The sequence below is a fragment of the Eretmochelys imbricata genome, chromosome 15 (assembly GCF_965152235.1).
Source record: "Eretmochelys imbricata isolate rEreImb1 chromosome 15, rEreImb1.hap1, whole genome shotgun sequence".
Classification (NCBI taxonomy): domain Eukaryota; kingdom Metazoa; phylum Chordata; order Testudines; family Cheloniidae; genus Eretmochelys; species Eretmochelys imbricata.
In genome coordinates, this window is record NC_135586.1 from 12992998 (window position 1) to 13012954 (window position 19957).

Consider the following 19957-nt stretch of genomic DNA (forward strand, 5'->3'; position numbering starts at 1 on the left):
CATACAAACCCCTGACATGGACTGAGACACACCCGCTCACAAGTAACACTCCGCTCCATCTCTCTCTCTCTCTCACACACACCCCACGCTTACCCATTCAACTTTGTGAAATCCAGTACCCACTCCAAATGACACACCCCAACTCCCCACTGACCGATACATACTAAACTGTAGTTTATTTAAAGTGTTACAAGAAAACATTGTCTTAAATAATGTCAGTCAGTCTAGAATCATGTTTATCACCACAGGAAAAAGAGAGAGCCCCTCCCAAATGGGACTCCTATCCAGTTGTGGTTCTGCACTGGGGCCCACCGGGATGCTGCTCCACTCAACGAAATAAGAAAATAAAAACCAGAGTAAAATGCAAGGACCTTAATTCCAAAGCGACGAGCCATTTACAGCAGCTAATGTAATGGAATAGCTCTTCCAGAGGAAGGGACCACATAGGTAAGGGGGGGCAGCTGCTCTCCTGCCCGACTGCACTGAGTACATTCCTAGAGGGGGTTCCAAAACAGCAGCAGCACAATGGCATAGTTGGAGAGTGTGGAAACCGTAGCCGGGCACTGACTGTTCAGAACAATAAACGCATGAGGCAACTTATATTTGGAACATTTTTTCTAAAAGCAAATGTCCAATCAGAAGAGCCAGCGTGATTAAAGCTTGTGCCTCATCAGGACCATTTCACAGGTTACTGGGAGTAGGACAGTAACTACAAGGGAACGGGCCACTTCTCTGGAGCTGTGGGAGAAGCAAAGGTGGGGGACATTTGAGATTTACAGTGAAAAACACCTTCCCTCAAGAGAGAGGTCAGCGTAACAGAGCGAGCTCTGGCATACATGGCCCTGTTTCGGTCAATATCAGACCCTTCCAAAAATTCCCACGGCACCTCCCAAACGCCAACAGCTCAACTGAAAATAGCAACAAAAAGGACGACGAGAAAACATTAGGTTAACAGGTGCAAACTGAGTAAGGCTAAGGGAGCTGGTGTAACGACACATGGAGACAAACACAGACACTTGCAGTTGTTCTCTTGTGTGCAATGAACTCGGATCTGCCTGTGTGACCCTTCCAGCTCTGCTTCAGGAGCACACGCATTGCTGCATCTTCTCCATTACGTAGCGTTAGGGAAAGGGCCATGACTGTGGCTGTCCTTTCTACGGTTAGTTAATGGGGTTGTCCACACAAAGTGAAGAAACCACTGCAGGGACATTGACAGGTTGGTTGTCTGGCATGTCCTTGCAATGATGTCTGCATCCACACAGCCACTATGCTTATGGCTGAACTGTTTTGGTGAGTCCACCTGTGGTACATTCTGTGACACCTTAGGCATATGTCCCCTGGCTAGCATTCTTCTGGGAGCAGGGGCTTTTGGGTAATTTCCAAACGCAAGATACAAATGCATTGTAGGAGAGAGTTAGGAAGCTGGCTGAACCAGTGCAGCTGCAATGCTTGTGACTTCCCATCCACACTTTGGAGACAGCATTGTAGAATACATTGATTCAGACAGACCCGAACTAATGCAGGAGTTGCAACCAACCAGTACAACCAGCACTTGAAAAACGTCTGGGATGGCTGTTGAGTGGGGGCGCAAGTTGTTGAACGGATGCTGCGAGATTAAACGTGTCCCAGCCTACGATTTGTTGCAACACCTCTTTGCCTACTGTAGGCAGGGCCACAAGGTGACAATCCCAGAGCAAATTTTAAAGTGGTTTTCCTTACAATGTTCTTTGAGTTCTTTCATTGGGAAGAATCCTCCCCTTCACCAGCAGGCATAGGGGAACAACGGGTACTGGCTCCAGTCTGCCATGCTCCCATGGGCATGCCCCGAAGCCCCTTGAGTATTATAATCTGTGGAGAAGGGAGAATAGCTCATTGCCCTGTACTGGCTGTGGGAAGGTACCATCCATTGGCCTAGGCCTTGCTCGGTGCCATATGGATTGTACATTGGACCTCGGGCCCCTGGTTTCCCAGCAGAGTCTACAGCCATGTTGACCATCCCAGTATAGTCCTGTGGAGTGGGTAGTGGAGGGGGGAGTGTAGGCAGGTTGGTGAAACCTTCTGACAGCTGTTTGGCATCTTGCTCGGGCACCGTAGCTATATCCACTCGGTGGGATCTGGCCCGGAATTCATTTAAAGCGAGGATGTCACGAGCGGGCGCCTGCTGTGTATCCCCATTGTCGTGGAACCTGAGCCCAGAAGGTAGAGAGAAGAGGAATGAGTCAAACCTACCCCGGCGTAACATTCTTGAATTAACCAACACTGTTTGTGGTTCAAAGCTTGATCCAGGGAAGTGGGGGAAGCCAACAACATGGGGCAGCTGCCTCCCCATTAAGTTTTAAACATCAGCTATCCTTCTGAAACAAGTGCATTTATTAAACTTACCTGTTTCTGTATTTGCCCTCCTGCTTATCTACCTACCTCCATCCCTGTGCCCTCTTCCTGTCACTCTGCCCCTACCTCTCTCTATCAGGAAGCACTGGGTCTCTCTCATGGATAAATATCCCATAAGGAGTCAGGCTGCAAAAGGGACAAGCCAGTCCTTTCCAGTAAGTATGGGGAGGACCCGGACCCGGACCCGGACCCAGACCCAGACCCAGACCCAGACCCAGACCCTGCCCACTACAGATGAACAGCTGGGGGGTGAGATTCACCTGTATGTCTGGTAGGAGGAAGGTGTTGGCACTTGCTGCTCTCTGGCAGTTGCCTCTCTTTGGTCTGCTGGAGCTGGTGATGCTGCAGGGATTGAGTGGCTGCCATTCTGCTCTGAGACCCAGAAGGGATACCTGCTGCTGACAGGAATGGAATTACTCTCTTCCTTCACCTCCACGTTCTCATCCTTCACAAAATCTGACTCACAACAGGGGAAAGAAAAAGAGAAAAAAGGAGAGAGGGGGAAGAGAGAAACCAGAGCTCAGTAATGGTGGGTTTGCAGTTAGATGCAGGTGGAGGTCCCCCAGACAAAACGGGAGGTCGGAGGGTTAAGGCGTTTGTAAATAGTCTAAAAGTCTAATAATTAGGAGGAATCTTCCTATGTTCCATTAATCAGAAACAAAGGGCGAGTGTTTTTCTAATCTCTCTCTCATTCTCAGTGTGAGATTCTGGAGACCGTTACAGGCAGAGTAGGGATTCAGCTGGAAATCAGAGATTGAAAAGACCCATAAGCGGTTAGAGCCTCCCAAGCTGTTGCTGGTCACATGGTGCTGGCTGGCTGGCTCCTCCGCCTCTCTAAACTGCACTAAAAGGTGGCTACAAAGACCCTCTATATATCCCTAATATCCCTCTTCCCACAGCTGTAGCTGCCATAGCAGTGTTATTAGATCATCAGTGGGAAGGGAAGCGGCTTGTGCAATCATAAGTGGGAGGGGAGGGGTTTACTAGACAATCTCTGCAATATGGTCCACACTATGAACATTTCGAGCATCCCTGTTTTAAGCCAATGTGTCTGTCATAGGAAGACCCTTGCTCTGGAAGCCCTCCTGAGGCTGGCTGCAGCACAACACGCACAGCTGCCTCAGTTTCTCCTTCTGTTTGCCCATGAAAAGAACACAGACCCTCAGAGCCCAGTTCAAAGCCTGCTTCCGTGCATAATTTATTCCTGTACACCAGTGCACTAGTTCCTCCCAAACCTTGCAGTAAGACCATTCTCAGCAAACCCACAGTAAAGATATAAAGGTGGAACCATTTTCCCATTCCTCTTTCCAGGTCCCTCACCCAGAGTCAACAGCAGCATTGTGTGCCCAGTTCCTTTTGCCCCTGCCACAGGGCACCGCTCTCCAGGTCATCCGCCTGAGAGCACCAGATGCCTGCATCTATCACAGCCCCCAAGTCAGGTCTCCTGCGAGCAAGCTCCTCACAGCGTTCCACTCTCCTTCTCCTGTTTAGAAAAGGTCTCTCCAGGATCAACCCCTTGTTATGGATGTCCTCATATCAAGGGCTCCCTGCAGCATTCCCACTCCCCAAGCCTCCTTGCCTAAGAATCATAGAATCATAGAATATCAGGGTTGGAAGGGACCCCTGAAGGTCATCTAGTCCAACCCCCTGCTCGAAGCAGGACCAATTCCCAGTTAAATGATCCCAGCCAGGGCTTTGTCAAGCCTGACCTTAAAAACCTCTAAGGAAGGAGATTCTACCACCTCCCTAGGTAACGCATTCCAGTGTTTCACCACCCTCTTAGTGAAAAAGTTTTTCCTAATATCCAATCTAAACCTCCCCCACTGCAACTTGAGACCATTACTCCTCGTTCTGTCATCTGCTACCATTGAGAACAGTCTAGAGCCATCCTCTTTGGAACCCCCTTTCAGGTAGTTGAAAGCAGCTATCAAATCCCCCCTCATTCTTCTCTTCTGCAGGCTAAACAATCCCAGCTCCCTCAGCCTCTCCTCATAAGTCATGTGTTCTAGACCCCTAATCATTTTTGTTGCCCTTCGCTGGACTCTCTCCAATTTATTCACATCCTTCTTGTAGTGTGGGGCCCAAAACTGGACACAGTACTCCAGATGAGGCCTCACCAATGTCGAATAGAGGGGAACGATCACGTCCCTCGATCTGCTCGCTATGCCCCTACTTATACATCCCAAAATGCCATTGGCCTTCTTGGCAACAAGGGCACACTGCTGACTCATATCCAGCTTCTCGTCCACTGTCACCCCTAGGTCCTTTTCCGCAGAACTGCTGCCTAGCCATTCGGTCCCTAGTCTGTAGCGGTGCATTGGATTCTTCCGTCCTAAGTGCAGGACCCTGCACTTATCCTTATTGAACCTCATCAGATTTCTTTTGGCCCAATCCTCCAATTTGTCTAGGTCCTTCTGTATCCTATCCCTCCCCTCCAGCGTATCTACCACTCCTCCCAGTTTAGTATCGTCCGCAAATTTGCTGAGAGTGCAATCCACACCATCCTCCAGATCATTTATGAAGATATTGAACAAAACCAGCCCCAGGACCGACCCTTCGGGCACTCCACTTGATACCGGCTGCCAACTAGACATGGAGCCATTGATCACTACCCGTTGAGCCCGACAATCTAGCCAGCTTTCTACCCACCTTATAGTGCATTCATCCAGCCCATACTTCCTTAACTTGCTGACAAGAATACTGTGGGAGACCGTGTCAAAAGCTTTGCTAAAGTCAAGAAACAATACATCCACTGCTTTCCCTTCATCCACAGAACCAGTAATCTTATCATAAAAGGCGATTAGATTAGTCAGGCATGACCTTCCCTTGGTGAATCCATGCTGGCTGTTCCTGATCACTTTCCTCTCATGCAAGTGCATCAGGATTGATTCTTTGAGGACCTGCTCCATGATTTTTCCAGGGACTGAGGTGAGGCTGACTGGCCTGTAGTTCCCAGGATCCTCCTTCTTCCCCTTTTTAAAGATTGGCACTACATTAGCCTTTTTCCAGTCATCCGGGACTTCCCCGGTTCGCCACGAGTTTTCAAAGATAATGGCCAATGGCTCTGCAATCACAGCCGCCAATTGCTTCAGCACTCTCGGATGCAACTCGTCCGGCCCCATGGACTTGTGCACGTCCAGCTTTTCTAAATAGTCCCTAACCACCTCTATCTCCACAGAGGGCTGGCCATCTCTTCCCCATTTTGTGATGCCCAGCGCAGCAGTCTGGGAGCTGACCTTGTTAGTGAAAACAGAGTCCTATGCTTGCTCAGGGCACGTCCCAGGTTTGGCCTTCCCTGACCAAGCTGGAGCTTCCCCTTTTGTGTAGGGGTCACTGTCCAAGCCTTCCGCTGCTCAGGGGTTCCCAGCAGTTCTGCTCCAGTTCTCCTCACAACTCAGCTCTCTCTCACAGGGCTCCTCTAGCTCTGGCCCAAGCAACTCTTGCCAGTGCTCCCTGTCTCTGTCTGAGCCTCAGGCAGCTCTCACCCGTCCCTCCTGTGTCTGACTGTGCTCTCCAGGTCTCGGACAGCTCTCAACCACCAATCTCCTCACTTCAGGACCCAGCTGCCCTCTTTTAAGCCCAACTGGGAGTCAGTTGACCAGTCACAGGTGCACTGGCCTCTTGCAAGGCCAGTGTCACCCTGTGACACTGTCCATCTCCTGTCAATGCCAGGTTGTTCCCTACAGGAGATTTTCTAGTCCATTGTCCAGTCTAACTGTAAAGGTTTCCAGCAATGGGGCTTTCTCCACATCCCCTGGGAGACTCTTCTGCAACTGACTGGAGTGGAAGAAGGTAGTTATTGTGTATTACAAATGTTTTCTTACATATTTCTCTCTGAAAAGCAACCTATAAACAGCAGCATACGAATCCTAACAGGAACTCCCCGTGCTGTATGCTAGATGCTCCAGTTCTTTCCCACATGAGTACAAAGATTCCTCCTTCGAATGGGGGTCCGGTCTTCCTGCTTCACACCCCTGCCCCATTTTGTGGCAGTTAATGAAGAGCCAGATCAGCCCAACAGACTACAATTTTATGTCCCTATCCTGAGTCTGAACCCTGTAGTGGCATGTCAGAAATTGCTTAGATCAAAAAGCCAATGTAGTTGGCTCTCCATCCCTGTCACCAGTCAGCGTGCTGCCCTTCCACTGTGCCTGGCCAGCACATAGCTGCAGCTCCTCCTTACACCCACTGTCAATGCTGCAACCTCTACTGTCCAGAGATTGGACAGTAGCTTTTCTGAGGTCCCCTTTGCTGCTCCTGCCTCCACCACCCATCCACCTGCCTCATTCCTCACCTACCTCTCCCATGCTGCTCTGCCTTTTCTCCCTTGATGCCCAGGACCCCACATCCCAGCTGCCACCATGTACTTGACCCTTACTCCTTCAGGCTATACCCCCAACTACCACATATTCCTGCCCCTTTGCTCATGAATTAAGGTGTGAGAGTTAACATTCCGTTTCTTTTCTACTCAAAAAGACCTGCAGTGTCCTCTAAAATCCCTGCCCTTGAGGCCCAGGATTCACAGGCCTGCTGGCGAACATGGCCCTGTGCAGAAAGAAGCTTTAGCAGAGCTGTGTTAATGCCTCTTTTCCTCCCCTTGGCATGGTCCCTGAGGGTGAGCGCCTCCCCAGGCTTGTTGTTGCCAATATTACCAGATTCCTCAGCACCAGATTCTGTTTCTTCTGGCTGCTTCCTCTTCTGGGCTTTGGCTGGACTAAGTTTCTGGCCTTTGGCTCGCCCTTCCCTGCAAAAAGAACAATGTCTGGAGGCAGTTCATACGCAACCTTCCTACCCAGGTCCCTGTGCTGGGGACTCTGGAGCAGACACAAAACCCTATTATGCTGGGGGAAGCAGAAAGGCCAAGTACCCGTCAACATCTGCAAAAAGAGAGGGTAGTGGTTGACGTCTCCCATGTTTTTGAAGCTGCACATTGGCTGGCAGTGCACCAACACAACAGTGGTGTTGACTTCTTGGGAATGTATGTGTCCAATGAGGTGCAATTAGTCATGCTGGCTGCCACTAGAGAATAGGGATCAGGGAGAAAGACTGAATTACCCCACCAGGATTCAGGCACTAGGACTAATCAGTGAATGGATTATGAGTTTTACAAAATGCTCCGTGACACTGGAAAACCTCAGCATTGGAGGTTTGAACAGTGATTTTGTGAAAACGGTCCAACATCATACATACATATCATAAAATGTTGTGGGGCTTTTGTTTGAAAGTGGGATCATTTCTGAGGGAACGTGGACCCAATTTAACTCAAAAATGGTCCTATTCGGTGAAAAACAATCTTGAAATTTTCAAAATATTCTTTGGATGAAAATCAGTTTTGACCATTTCTCCAAAACTCAAGGCATTTTCCAGGCATGAAAAAAAAATTGTAAATATTTTCATGAAAAGTTTTGATTCTAAACATCCATAGTTTCACTCCTTTCTTCTATCTGCTTTCATTTGCTCTTAAGTTTTCCTGTTATCCCAAGCACTGCCCTCAGGCCTGACAGAAGTCCTCCCTGGAGGTGACATCCAACTTTCTCTTCACAGTAACTGGGGGGAAGGAGGAGGATGGGAGGAACCTATATCTTAGAGTTAAGCTGACACCAAACAGGGGCAGTGATCTACAGCTGATCCTCTATTTCAAGTGTTCTCAAACTGGGGGTTACGGGGTTATTACATGGGGGGGTCACAAGCTGTCAGCCTTCACCCCAAACCCTGCTTCACCTCCACCATTTATAACAGTGTTAAATATTTAAAAAAAATGTTTTTAATTTATAAGGGGGTGGGTCTCACTTAGAGGCTTGCTTCTGTAAAAGGGGTCACCAATACAAAAGTTTGAGACACACTGCTTTATTCGGTCAGGAGAGTGTCTACCTTCGAGTGTTCTTCCCATGTTCCCGGAATCCCTTAGCAAATGGGTTGTTGTCAATCTTGAGTTTTGTGATCTACAAGTAGACATGAGATCCAGTATTAGAATGCGCAGCTGCCCATGGTGCCATGTTTGTTTTGTACCACTCTGAAGCAAGATCCCTGGCACTAACAGCTGCTCTATGGATAAATATCTATCCTGTGGTCTCCATCTGAGTGCCTCGCAGCTTTCCTGTATTTATCCTCACAACAACTCGCTTTACAGAAGGGGAACTCAAGTGTGGAGAGAATAAGTGACTTGGGCAAGTTCACACAGGAGGTCTGTGGCAGAGCAGGCAACTGAATCTGGATCTCCCAGGTGCCAGATGAGTGCCTACCCACTGGTTTATCTTTTCTCTCCACATTAATTTAAAATTTAATTTCAATTTCAAATTCAATTTAAGCAGCAATAAAGGCCCCACTTTAAGTCGTCAGATACAATAAATTCAGAGTCTGCAAAGTACTAAAACACCAGCGCTAGAGATCCATGCAATACTGCACTCAAATTGCTGGAGAAATGTCCCTCCATCTCCAGCTGATAGAGATTTCTCTACAGGAGGTGCACAGGTGACAAGGGGTGACAAGGGTACTTATGGGCCACAAAGGGCAATGGAGGATCTTTTCGCTTGGGAGCAGGTTCTGGTGTTAGGGACAGGGTATTTCCAAGGGAGCGGAAGGCTGGTCTGCTACACTCTACCTGTTCATTTTGGTAGGCAGTGACAGAGGTGAAGACAGTCTCAGGGAAGCTGAACATCTGGAAGATGCTCCAGCGGGCACTGAACAGGTCGTCTGCCTGAACGATGTGGAAGCGAGGCTTGTAGCGGTGCATGGAGTGAAGGATGATCTGGTGGAGAGGGAGAGAGGAAGAATTCCATTTGCAGCTTGGCTCAGTAGGCTCGCTATTACCATATTCTGTAGTTGCCAACCACCCCTCAACAGTGACCAAGTCTTCTCTGTGATCATTCAAGCTCCATCGGTCTTTAGTCATGGATGTTTTCTGAGGGAACCCAGGAACTGGGGTCTCCTCGGATATTCCAGCATGTGGCAGCATAAACCGAGCCCATCTCTGGAAGCTGGTGAAAGGGGGAATATTGCACATTCTGAGTAGGGTGCCTCCATCTTCTAGTTGCACGACTAGGGCAATAAACCTCGTGGACTTGCAGTGGGGGTAACAGAGTGTGGAAGGAAAGAAGTTTTAGCCTTCCTCCACTTGACCTGCTACCATATCCTGAGTCAATGCTTTGAGTCATCAAGAGCCACCAAACCTATGGGGCTACAGTCAGTAGGCTGAAGAGTCTGTACTGCCTACAGATACCCTGGCCCTGCAGCACAAACCCTCCCACAGAGATGTCATACTGCCCATTTCCCATGTGTGCAAAGGGAGTTTTCACGTAAGTTTCCAAATCACGTAATCTCTCATGACACCGACATTCTATTTGGAACCGAATCCCCCGTCCCGCAAATGCCGAGATAACAAGTTCCAGGGAGCAGAGACAAACCCAGCTCCCATCTTACGTGTCCATGTTGATCCAGGGTATTGTTGGTGAGCTTCAGCTTTTGGAAGGAGACAGGTTCTTTCATCCAGTGGCTGCCGGGAGCTGGAGAGTCTGGATGGATGTATGTACGGCAGGGGAGCTGTGGCTCTGCTTTTCCAGCGACTTCCCACTGATCCTTATTCCACTGGGGAAGGCAAAGCAGGAAATTCCGTATCAAAGCAACCATGACTCCAGCGCCTTTGCTTCAATGCTTAAGGCTGCGGAGCAGCGGTGTCCAAACTTTTCCTGTCATCCCCCCCCACCAGTAATGGAGTCTGTCCGCATCTCGCCTCCATTATTGCACAGCCAAGGCTTCCTCAGCAGAGGAACTTGGGCTGAAGGCAGAGCTGGGGGTGGGTGGAATAGCTCAGTGGTTTGAGCGTTGGCCTGCTAAACCCAGGGTTGTGAGTTCAATCCTTGAGGGGGCCATTTAGGGATCTGGGGCAAAAACTGGGGATTGGTCCTGCTTTGAGCAGGGGGTTGGACTAGATGACCTCCTGAGGTCCCTTCCAACCCGGATATTCTATGATTCTATGAACTGGGGACGAGGGAAGAGCTGGCCTGGGGGCAGAGAGGGAATGAGGGCTAGGCTGGGGGCGGAGCGGAGCTACAGCTGCAGATGGGGCCTGAACAGAGCCGCGGCTGGGGCCGAAGCTGGGCTGGGGCGGAGTGGGGCTTGGTGGCACTCCCTCCCTGCCCCCCATGGGGGTTGGGCATGGCCTCGCCGTGTACCCCACTGAATGTTGCTGAATATGCCTCCTATGGGGGTGCACCCCACAGTTTGGGGACCACTGCTGTGGAGATCTCTGACACTGGAGCGTGACTGACTGCTGTCACAGAGGCACTATATAATGCTCCCATGTCAGTGTCCAAGTTCAGGCCCCAGTTGCTCGCTCTCTCTCTCCTACCTTCAAAGCACTTTGCAAACATTAAGTAACTAACAGCTGCATGGTTATTGTGTCTGTGATTCAAAATGAAATTTGCAGAGTTTACAAATTTAAAAAAAAGGTTATTTTTCTAGCAGCTAGCTGAATCTAGCTGCAGTGCTGGCAAATGGTGGCTGATTCAAAGAGAAGCATAAATCCTCCAGAGACCATCTAATGTGCAGTGCTCTGTGGGTCATTTATTCCTAACCCGGGCTGGTGAGCAACTAGTGCTTGGAGCATACAGATGGATTTGTCCTGTGCAGGGGGCCAGGACACAAGCCCCATTTAAGATGTATGATGGCTTCAGTGGTGCCTAGGCTTTACACTGCAGAGGGGTTGATTTCACTAAGCAGAAAGAGCAGACAGAATAATTTTTTAAAAGTATTTACCTTGTACCTGAAGTTGTCCATCGGCACAAAATCCACCAGCATGAGGTACTTAGCATAAGGGATCAAGCCAGTGACTTTGACTTTGCACTGCGGAAACATTCGTCTGAAGAAGAAATAAATTCGACATTATAAAAACTATTTGGGTTTCCTTTAATGGCCCAGTCAGGTATTAGGTCTTGGTTGCTCTCTGTCAGGTAAACTGCTGGTGAGAACAGCACTAGTGGAGCTGTGAGCATTTTTACCAGCCTATTGTCTAATCCAGCTCCGGGCAGGTCTAGATGACACAGTGGTTAAAAGGCCAGCAGTTGCAGGCGGCCTGTCTATTCTAGTGCTCCTACTGTTACAACCCCCATAATGTAGCAGTGGGAAATTTAAGAACAAGTTAGTGTAGCCCAGGTTTCAGGCTTACACTGTTTCTAGTCCTGGTGCAACTGTAGCAGAGATGGAAAACAGCTTAGAAACAGTTCTGTGTAGGTGGCACCCATTTGAAAATCTATCTAGCTCTCTCCTAGCAAGTCCCCACCACCTCCATTCCTCTTTGTGACCCTGAAAGAGTCTTTAGCCCCTAGGCTGTAAGGACTTGTCTCCCAGCTCTCCCTACCCACTGAAGATCCTGTGTCAGGTCTCAGAGGCTCTGGCACCCTCTCTGCTGGCTTCTCCTTGCACAATGAATTAAAATTCCACATACTCTAGCTGTAAGCTCCAGAATGTATCATTCACTCCAGGGCGTGCAGGATTTCAATTTAAGAGCAGCCCGGGCCCCAGATCCTGTCTTTTCCTTGCCTTGTTCTTGTTCACAGACACAGAATGAATGCCATACATTCAGCTCTCATCTTCCTTTGCAGTGTTCATCTTGAGTGCCAAGTCCCCAACCTGGCCATCAAGAACATCCCAAATCTTTAGTCTATCAACGAGCCCCAGATTAGCTTTTTGTCTATTATATTCAAATGATTTGCCTGCAATGCAGCATCAATATGTGCTCATGAGGCAAGTGGGATCTAATACGCAATCCTTGTGCGCCAGTTTCACAGCAACGGGGAGGGAACGCTGAAACTGCTACCTACAGGAGCTACCGAAAGGGGTTTTTCAGGGCACCAGGCCGTTTTTCAGGGCTGAGCCCTGGCACCTCTAGGCTTGGCAGTTCATACCCCTGGCATCTCCGGGCTTGTCGCATCAGTTATAAAAATAAAAAATTGCTTGAGCCCCAGCACCTCTTTCATTAAAAAATTAACCACTGGCACCAGATGCTCAGTGACCTGGATGATATTCCTAATTCAGAGTTTATGAGCCTTCAGTAAACCCTGACGCTGCACTTGTTCTGCAAGGAACTGGGAAAGGGAAGGAGAAGGGTAACAATATAATCGGCTTAAAAAGCAACCGAAGAGTGGCCTTTCCAAAGTGACATCGTAGGAAAGCTCTGGAATGCAGTTTGCAGGGAGAGGGCATATGCTGCTTTCTGGCCTTCCTTACCTGCCAGACTTGGTGATGATCATCTCAGTTCCTACTTGATGGAACTGCACCCAGAGGTCCATGTCTTCTAGGGTAACCACAATGGAGCTCTGAAGGTAAGACTCCAGGCTGGAGGAAGGAAGTGCCTCACACTGAGCTTTCACATCTACCAGGAGAGAGTAAAGAGGATACCTCAGACAGTGAGGAGGAAAGTCAACATGAAATAGCACCATAATGCTTCAGGAGACACAGCTTTGGGAATCAGCATCAATACCAGTGCCTCTCAGTGTCAGTGCCTGAAAGTGTCCAGTTGCAGAGTTTCACATAGTGACGTAGTAGACTCATCCAGTGTACGTCGTCACCACTCCACCTCGTGACTGGCCTCCCAGAACTATTCAACCACTTCTATATCACAGCTTAGGGAGCTTTCCTTTAGTTCCGATAGCAGAAACCTACGTTTTTAGTGCTGTAGATGCCTGGTTTATTCCCACTAACAACGGTGGAGTCTCTGTGTGGTGTGTGGTCACAATGGGCTACACTGAGATAACTTGCCTGCAAAGACCTTTGGCTATCCTGGCTCAGTAAACAGACAGGTTGCCTGTTGAAGTTGTTTTTCAGGGGGCAATATCCTCGTTGGTCGAGATTTAGGCTCCGTACATTGGGGTAGTCAATTGGCAAACTGCAGGCCAAATCCAGACCACCAGATGCTATTATGCAAAATATTTTTATTTATTTATTTACTTACTTACTTATTCTTACCTTTATTGTTATTGCCATGTGAAAAATGTTTCTCTAGAGTCTGGACCTTGACAATACTTGGACCAAGAAATCTGGACCTTGACAAGAAATAATTGACTCCCCCTGCCGTACATCATGCTAAGTTTACTTGTTTTATTCAGTACTCGGACGGGGATCCACAATGCTGTACATTTCACTCTACCAGTGTTCTTATGTTCTTGCGAATACAGACTAACACGGCTGTTACTCTGAAATATGTAATCACGGTCACACAAAATATTTTATAGAGAGATAGTAAATTGAAAACTACGAAAAATGGGAAGATTTTAAGTGGCATGGAGGGGGAGGGGAAGGGGAGAGAATGCTGGATCGACGGGGCAGCACAAGTGACATAAGCAATCCCAGAGGACAGTGAAAAAAGGACAGATAGAAGAGCCAAACCTGAGGAATGAAGTTGGTAGATAGACAAGAGATCAGAAAGGGAGGGCGGAGCTAGACCATGGAAGGCCATTTTGAAACGTATTTGCTAGGGCTAGGAAGTCAGTTAAAAGGGTGGAGAATGGTCCCATGTGCAATACAACTTCAACCATGCCAGAGGAGTCATTCGCAATATGACTCCATTTTATAGTGCAGTCAGGGATTAACTATGTTCCTGAGCCATATGGACCTCTGAGCAGGAATCTATCCCACAGATGGGATCCTATTCTTACAGAAAATTTTAAATTCAGGTGAGTGACAAGAAAGCCAGAGATATGGGACTTCACAGAGACTGAGAGGCAGTCAAATAGGCAAGAAGCAAAGGGATCACTAAGTAATTCCCTTTGAATTTTTTTAATAGAGATCTCAAATCATGCAAACACTTTTGGGAAGGTATGGCACAACTCATATTTTCAGAGAGACAAAAAGTTGGTTGCTTTTTCCCTTCCTATATTTCAGCCCAAACACCTGGGAGAGCATGTCTGGACCTGACGGTTTCCCCCGTAAGGTAACTTTGGGATGTGAAAGGTCTTTTTGCTCTTTGCAGAAGTGCTAGTTTACCTTCTAAATTATATGCACCTCATGGCTAGTTTTTGGATGAAGGCATGTTTTGCTCAGTATTTGTAGACTGTGGGAAAATAAAGCTCACTTGCTTGCCATGAAATGAAATTTTAATTTTTCACCATAACTTTGTTTCATTTGGGGATGTTCTCCCCACACTGGTCTGACATACACTCTAATTCCTGTTGTTCTGAGGGACCTGGTAATGACAAAATAGAGCCCAATATTGTTAGGGAATGTTTTGGTCTTGCAGAGTATAGCGAATTCAACTGTGCTTTAAACTTTGTTCCTGAACTGTGTAACAACCCTAAGTACAAGGCTGTCGCAGAGTTTGGAAACAGTTAAAACATGATTCAGCCCCTTTACACTATAAGACCAAAATACATTTTAGTCATGTCAAAGGCTACTGTGGTGAAATGTGATCCCCCATCACAGTAATTATAAATGTTATTAAAGCTAATGTTAAAGTTATATAATACACAGGTTAATACACTGTAGACAGGATCACTAATGCTATCTGATGAAGTCTGGACCCAAAGCCCAATTCCATTCCTTGGTCTAAAACCTGACCACACTGAAGTTAGCGGCAAAACCCCACTGGTTTCTGGCGGGTCAGGGTTTGGCCCATGGTCTTATGATAATGTTGGTATTAATCAAATATCTGTGACTCTTCATTTGAAGGTATTCAGAACAGCAATGCTGTTATCAAGTTAACAAAAGCAGGTCCACTTTTGCTTAACAGAGAGTGATACATTATCAGCCATCCACAGCCATTTATTTTAACAGAGGATTGTCTCAGCCTGCATCAGGTCCTATATAGAAACAAGGGAATTTATCACCTCATTACAACTTTCCTGAGCAACATCTTTAAACAAATACACATGCAAAGTAGCCAATTATTTCCAGGGAAAGCAGACCCTTTTCAGGATACATCTTTCCATGCAAGAAGTCCAGTACAAACTAAACAGGTTGTTTCCACAAGATTAGGATACAAACACCATTTAAAAACAATTCTGACAGTTTGCAAAGGCCTTTAGGTGTTTAAAAAAAAAAAGAAAAAAGGGCCCTCCACCCTTAGACTTTTTCTGCTTTGATCCAACATTAATGAACTGGCTAAGAAGTGACACCTAATTGGCTCACTAACATTAGCCTGTTAACATCTTCTTACTAAGGCTTTTCTCATATCCTCTAGCAGAGACATGAAAGCTGCAATGAGATTGTGCATTTTGTTGTTCAGTGCAGAGCACATATCAAAAGGAATTACAATAAAATTGGGCTGATTTTCAACAAGCCACTGTCCAGAAACAGATACGTGCAAACAGATTTGATTGAATTTATAGATTACAAATGATAGGTAATAATAATTCCTTTCCCCAACTGTATTCTACAGTTAGCATTTTTGTAAACAAATTCAAGACCAGCAAATGAGATACTGGGAAAAATTCTGGAAGTCCTTACTCATGGAAGACATATGGTGAAGTCAATGGGAATTAAACTCAGTGAGAGTTTTGCCTCAATAACTATTGAATTAAAAACCAAATACAGATCTCGGAATCAGGCTCCATAGGAATGAACCCACAATGAGTGAAATACTATAGAAAACAGCAGCAAGGCCATATTTATAATCAGCAGTGGGGCAAAGATTTTAAAAGGTAAAACATTATTTTGGTGCCTCAATTTTTGGGTGCCCAAACTTGAGATACCTGAAAGGGGCAGGAGTTTCAGAGACAGGGTGGGTCTGTGCTTGGATCTGGATCTGAATCATGATAGATTCTACTGATGGATCCACATAGTGACCCAGTGGGGCTCCACACAAGCACAGGGGTCTGCTGATGCAGAGCTATTTGCAGGATCTAGCCTCCAGTCTGATTTTGCAAAACCAAAGCCACCATGTTTTTGCCCATCTCTAATCAGCAAACAGCCAAACATTTATTTCCCTTCTGACCATGCCTTGATACTGGAATGGAACCATCTTGTGGAAAGGTTTGACACACACTGTTCAAATAGTAACTTGCAAGTGCAAGGCCCATATGGGACCAGCTCATAACCTTAAAAAGAAACTTTCTCGCTCATGGGGGGACGCTTAGTTTATATTTGTAAAGTGCTTTGAGATTTGTGGATGGAAGATTCTAGAGAAGTGTGCCAGAAAGTAATCCAGCCTTCTTCAGTGAATCCCCTAAACATGCCACAGTGCTGAGCTACTGGAAGGTTTGTGGTGGATTTCCTGTGACATGTATAGGACAGGGTCTGCGTGCCCTGAAAATCTCCAGTAAGACACAGGATAAGGATTTCTTCTCCAATGACCATATCTGTGAAAGAAATCTTGTCAATAATTCTGACCCCCCAAAAGGCTCCCAGGCTTGTAAATGACAATAGAAACACCCCATTCATTAAGTGGGAGAGCTCTCAATCTCCTGGAATTGCAATGCTTTTGGCAAAAACTCGGGAGAGTGGAAGGTTCATCACAGTTTATCCAGTCCCACATTGAGTGTTTCATAAGTGCTATGGCTTTATTTCTCACTGGTCATCAGGACTGTTTCTGATTTCTAGTGCAGTGTGATACAAAGAATTATATGAGAAAATAATTTTTTTAAAATTGGAACCCTTAGCTAGATACAATGGTATAAGATAGACTATTCCCTTCATTCTACATCCAATATCTGTAAAGTCAAAGTCCTGCTAGATGTAGCAGAAATCACTATTATACTCCAATATTAATTACAATGCGGATTTTTAAAAAACAGCTACGGTTGAGATGAAAATTATTTGAGTCACATATCTACCTAAGCTCTTCCAAATGAATCAGCACAGTGTGGGGGTGGGGAAGGGAAGCAGAGGATAGCTAGCCTTTCGAAACGTGTACATGAAATGCGTACACCAAAGGGGTAAATGATCTGCAGCCCTCATCCAAAGTGCAGAACCTTAGGTCTACATTCATTTGGGTCCCAGTTACATCACTGAATGGAGTTCTCTCTGGATTGACACTAGTGTAACTGAGATCAGAATCTGACCCTTGTTCTCCCAGTGCTAACCCGCCATTACACACAATCTGTTTACATCACAATTAGAGAGATTTTACATGGTGTTGTTAAAAAGGACTGATGAACAGAAATAAAAAAAGTACGTAAATAAAAATCCTTGGCAATCAATACAAGAAACAACATGTTGCCCCCCAGGGAATGAAAGCTTATGGAGATCATGACATATGCCTGCCTGGTGCTTTCATTCTTGGAAGGCAGAGAAAATCCAAAACCAAGCTGACTGTGTAATACAAATCAGAAATGTCTTTATCCCCTTAACAACATAATATACAAATATTTTAGATTTCTATCGGGCCTTTCATCCCAAAGGAACCCAAGGTGTTTCACAAACCGGACACACAGCATCAGCAGCCCTCTGCATATGCTCACACTGTACAAGTCAATGGTGACTGGGGAATTTTGGGCAAAGACATTGAGGCAAATCCCTACTAGTCTTACAAAAAGTGACAGGAGATCTCAAATGTCCACAGGGAGCAGACATAACCTCAGTTTGTCCTCTGCTCCTGTGGGATGGTTTAGAAAACTCAATGTTACCCACAAATGCTGATGACCCAGTGAGTAATGCTTCTTCCCCTCCATCTAAAAAAAATTATAGCCCACCTCTACCACAATTCTAGATCCACCCCGCACACTAAGACATGGAAGAGTCACCTACCAGGTAAAGCTTGCATTTTTCCATGTACTGTGAAGCCAGAGAAGTTGTGAAAGTCACTGTAGGAGAGAGATCCACCAGAACTCTTATATCATGAAAACCAAAACAGTCCAGTTCAAAATCAGAAGGCTTGATTTCCCAAAGAAAGCGAGCACCCTTCTGTGATCCAGTGTCAAGAGTGACTGGGGCTAGGATGGGACTCCAAGCTAAGCTAGCCAAGGTGAGTTCCTGTTTTATGAAGGCTAATGCGCAGGGAGGAGCTTCTCCCCAGGGCTGTCCCCTTGCAGTCCTTTGATGTCCAAAGGGACAAAGAGAGGAAGGATTTGCAGCAATGGCTGGGGCTGAGGGAAGAAAATCAAAGAGAATTAACATGGCTTTGACATACAGGAAACCCTACAGGGGAAATGCACCTTGATTTACTGCTAACACACTTTTAAACAAATAGAGACAAGACCAAAAATGCCAGCTGAAGATGTACCTACAAAAAATAACTTAATTGCAGACAACAGAGGAGATTTCCCTCTGGCAGTTTTGGGGTTTGGATCAAACTTTCATTTCCCAAACAGATTTCTGCATTCGGTTTCGTTTAACTGTTGAAACTGTGGACTGTATCAATTCAGGAAGACAATGATTTTTAAAATGCTGATTCCCCTAAGATGAATGAAATAACTGTCTGATGTAACCTTTCACTCTCATAACACATTACTGAAATATCCCTTTTCTTTTGTCAGTCGAGGTCTTCAACCCCATTGGTATTTGACCTCAGCAGAAATTCAAGGGAACACCAAAGCGTTACCTGCTGACTATATCTGTCCCTTCAACAGGGCTCGGCAATGTAATTTATTTTCTTTTTTATCACATCAATTTTCTATTGCATTGTACCCATTGATAGAACAGAAATGTATTCTCTTTGGACAAATCCTGACGCTCTCACTACACTCAAAGGTTTTGCTGGCACACCTCTGTTGGTCAGGAGTATGGGTTTTTTTGCTGACATAGGTATGCTGGCAAAAGTGTGGAGTCGGCTATACTAGCAAAAAAGTCCTTTGGTCTGTATAGTGCGTATTGCTTGGTGAACTAGTATAAGTTTACTGGCAAAAGGAATATTTTGCTGGTATTAACTGCATCTCTATGTGAGCAAGGTAATATCTTTTCCTGAACCAACTTCTGTAGGTGAGAGAGACAAGCTGTGTGTAAGCTCGAAAGCTGGTCTCTCACTAACAGAAGTCGGTCCAATAAAAGATATTACCTCGCCCACCTTGTCTCTCTAATGTCGTGGGATCAACACGACTACAACAATTCTACACCAGGGTAACCTTTTAAGTGTAGACAATACAAGATCCAGTGTTTGTATTCATTCAGTCACTGAATTCAAGGCTGAGTAGAAACTAATGACTTCAAGTTTGGCCCTTAATGAGTTTATCCTGAGAGTGTGACCAATAACATTTGTTCTTACAAGTGCTAAGAGATGGCTAATCAATTCTCATTCTTCAGGACATAAACTGACCACCACACAGCCAAGAAAGGGATTTCTTTGCATCCATGTACAGCATTGCATTATTGGCTATGTATATTAGGGGCTAAGGGTGGAGGCTCAAATACTGATCACTGTCAAGGCCGGATATTTGTCTTGATGGACCAGAGTCTGATTCCATTGGCAAACTCTTGTGTTCCAATCTTCTATTAATTTCAAATGGCATGATTAGATTGCTGTAGCTGATTTAGGGTCTGATCCTTCTCCCTCTGAAATAGACACAAGTTTTGTCACTGACTTTAATGGCAGCAGGACCAGACCTTTAGTTTGGTGCATGAAATACATATTTTTAACATGCCTATTCCTTTATTGGGCTTTTGTTTAAAGTGGATGTTAGCATAGTTAATATTAATTCAGAAA

At 46.1% G+C, this 19957-nt stretch overlaps 1 protein-coding gene across 1 annotated transcript; it reads right to left on the bottom strand.

The window, feature by feature from the left end:
• Positions 1-1759: 1759 nt before the first annotated feature.
• Positions 1760-18082, bottom strand: LOC144275620 (T-box-containing protein TBX6L-like). The gene is made up of 9 exons (XM_077835015.1): positions 18067-18082; positions 12616-12760; positions 11146-11248; positions 9811-9975; positions 8993-9139; positions 8263-8333; positions 7044-7135; positions 2652-2847; positions 1760-2186 (listed from the first exon to the last, which is right to left on the bottom strand). Exons 1-9 carry the CDS (start codon positions 18080-18082, stop codon positions 1760-1762), a joined length of 1362 nt encoding a protein of 453 aa, XP_077691141.1.
• Positions 18083-19957: the final 1875 nt, after the last annotated feature.

Bases quoted from the DNA above. Each gene is read 5' to 3' on its own strand.
- LOC144275620 (XM_077835015.1), bottom strand. The intron at 7,136-8,262 runs GTAGACACTCTC...TTCTTTTTGCAG, and splicing joins CATGGGAAGAACACTCGAAG to GGAAGGGCGAGCCAAAGGCC. The intron at 2,848-7,043 runs GTAATATTGGCA...GTTGTGAGTCAG, and splicing joins ATCTGGTGCTGAGGAATCTG to ATTTTGTGAAGGATGAGAAC.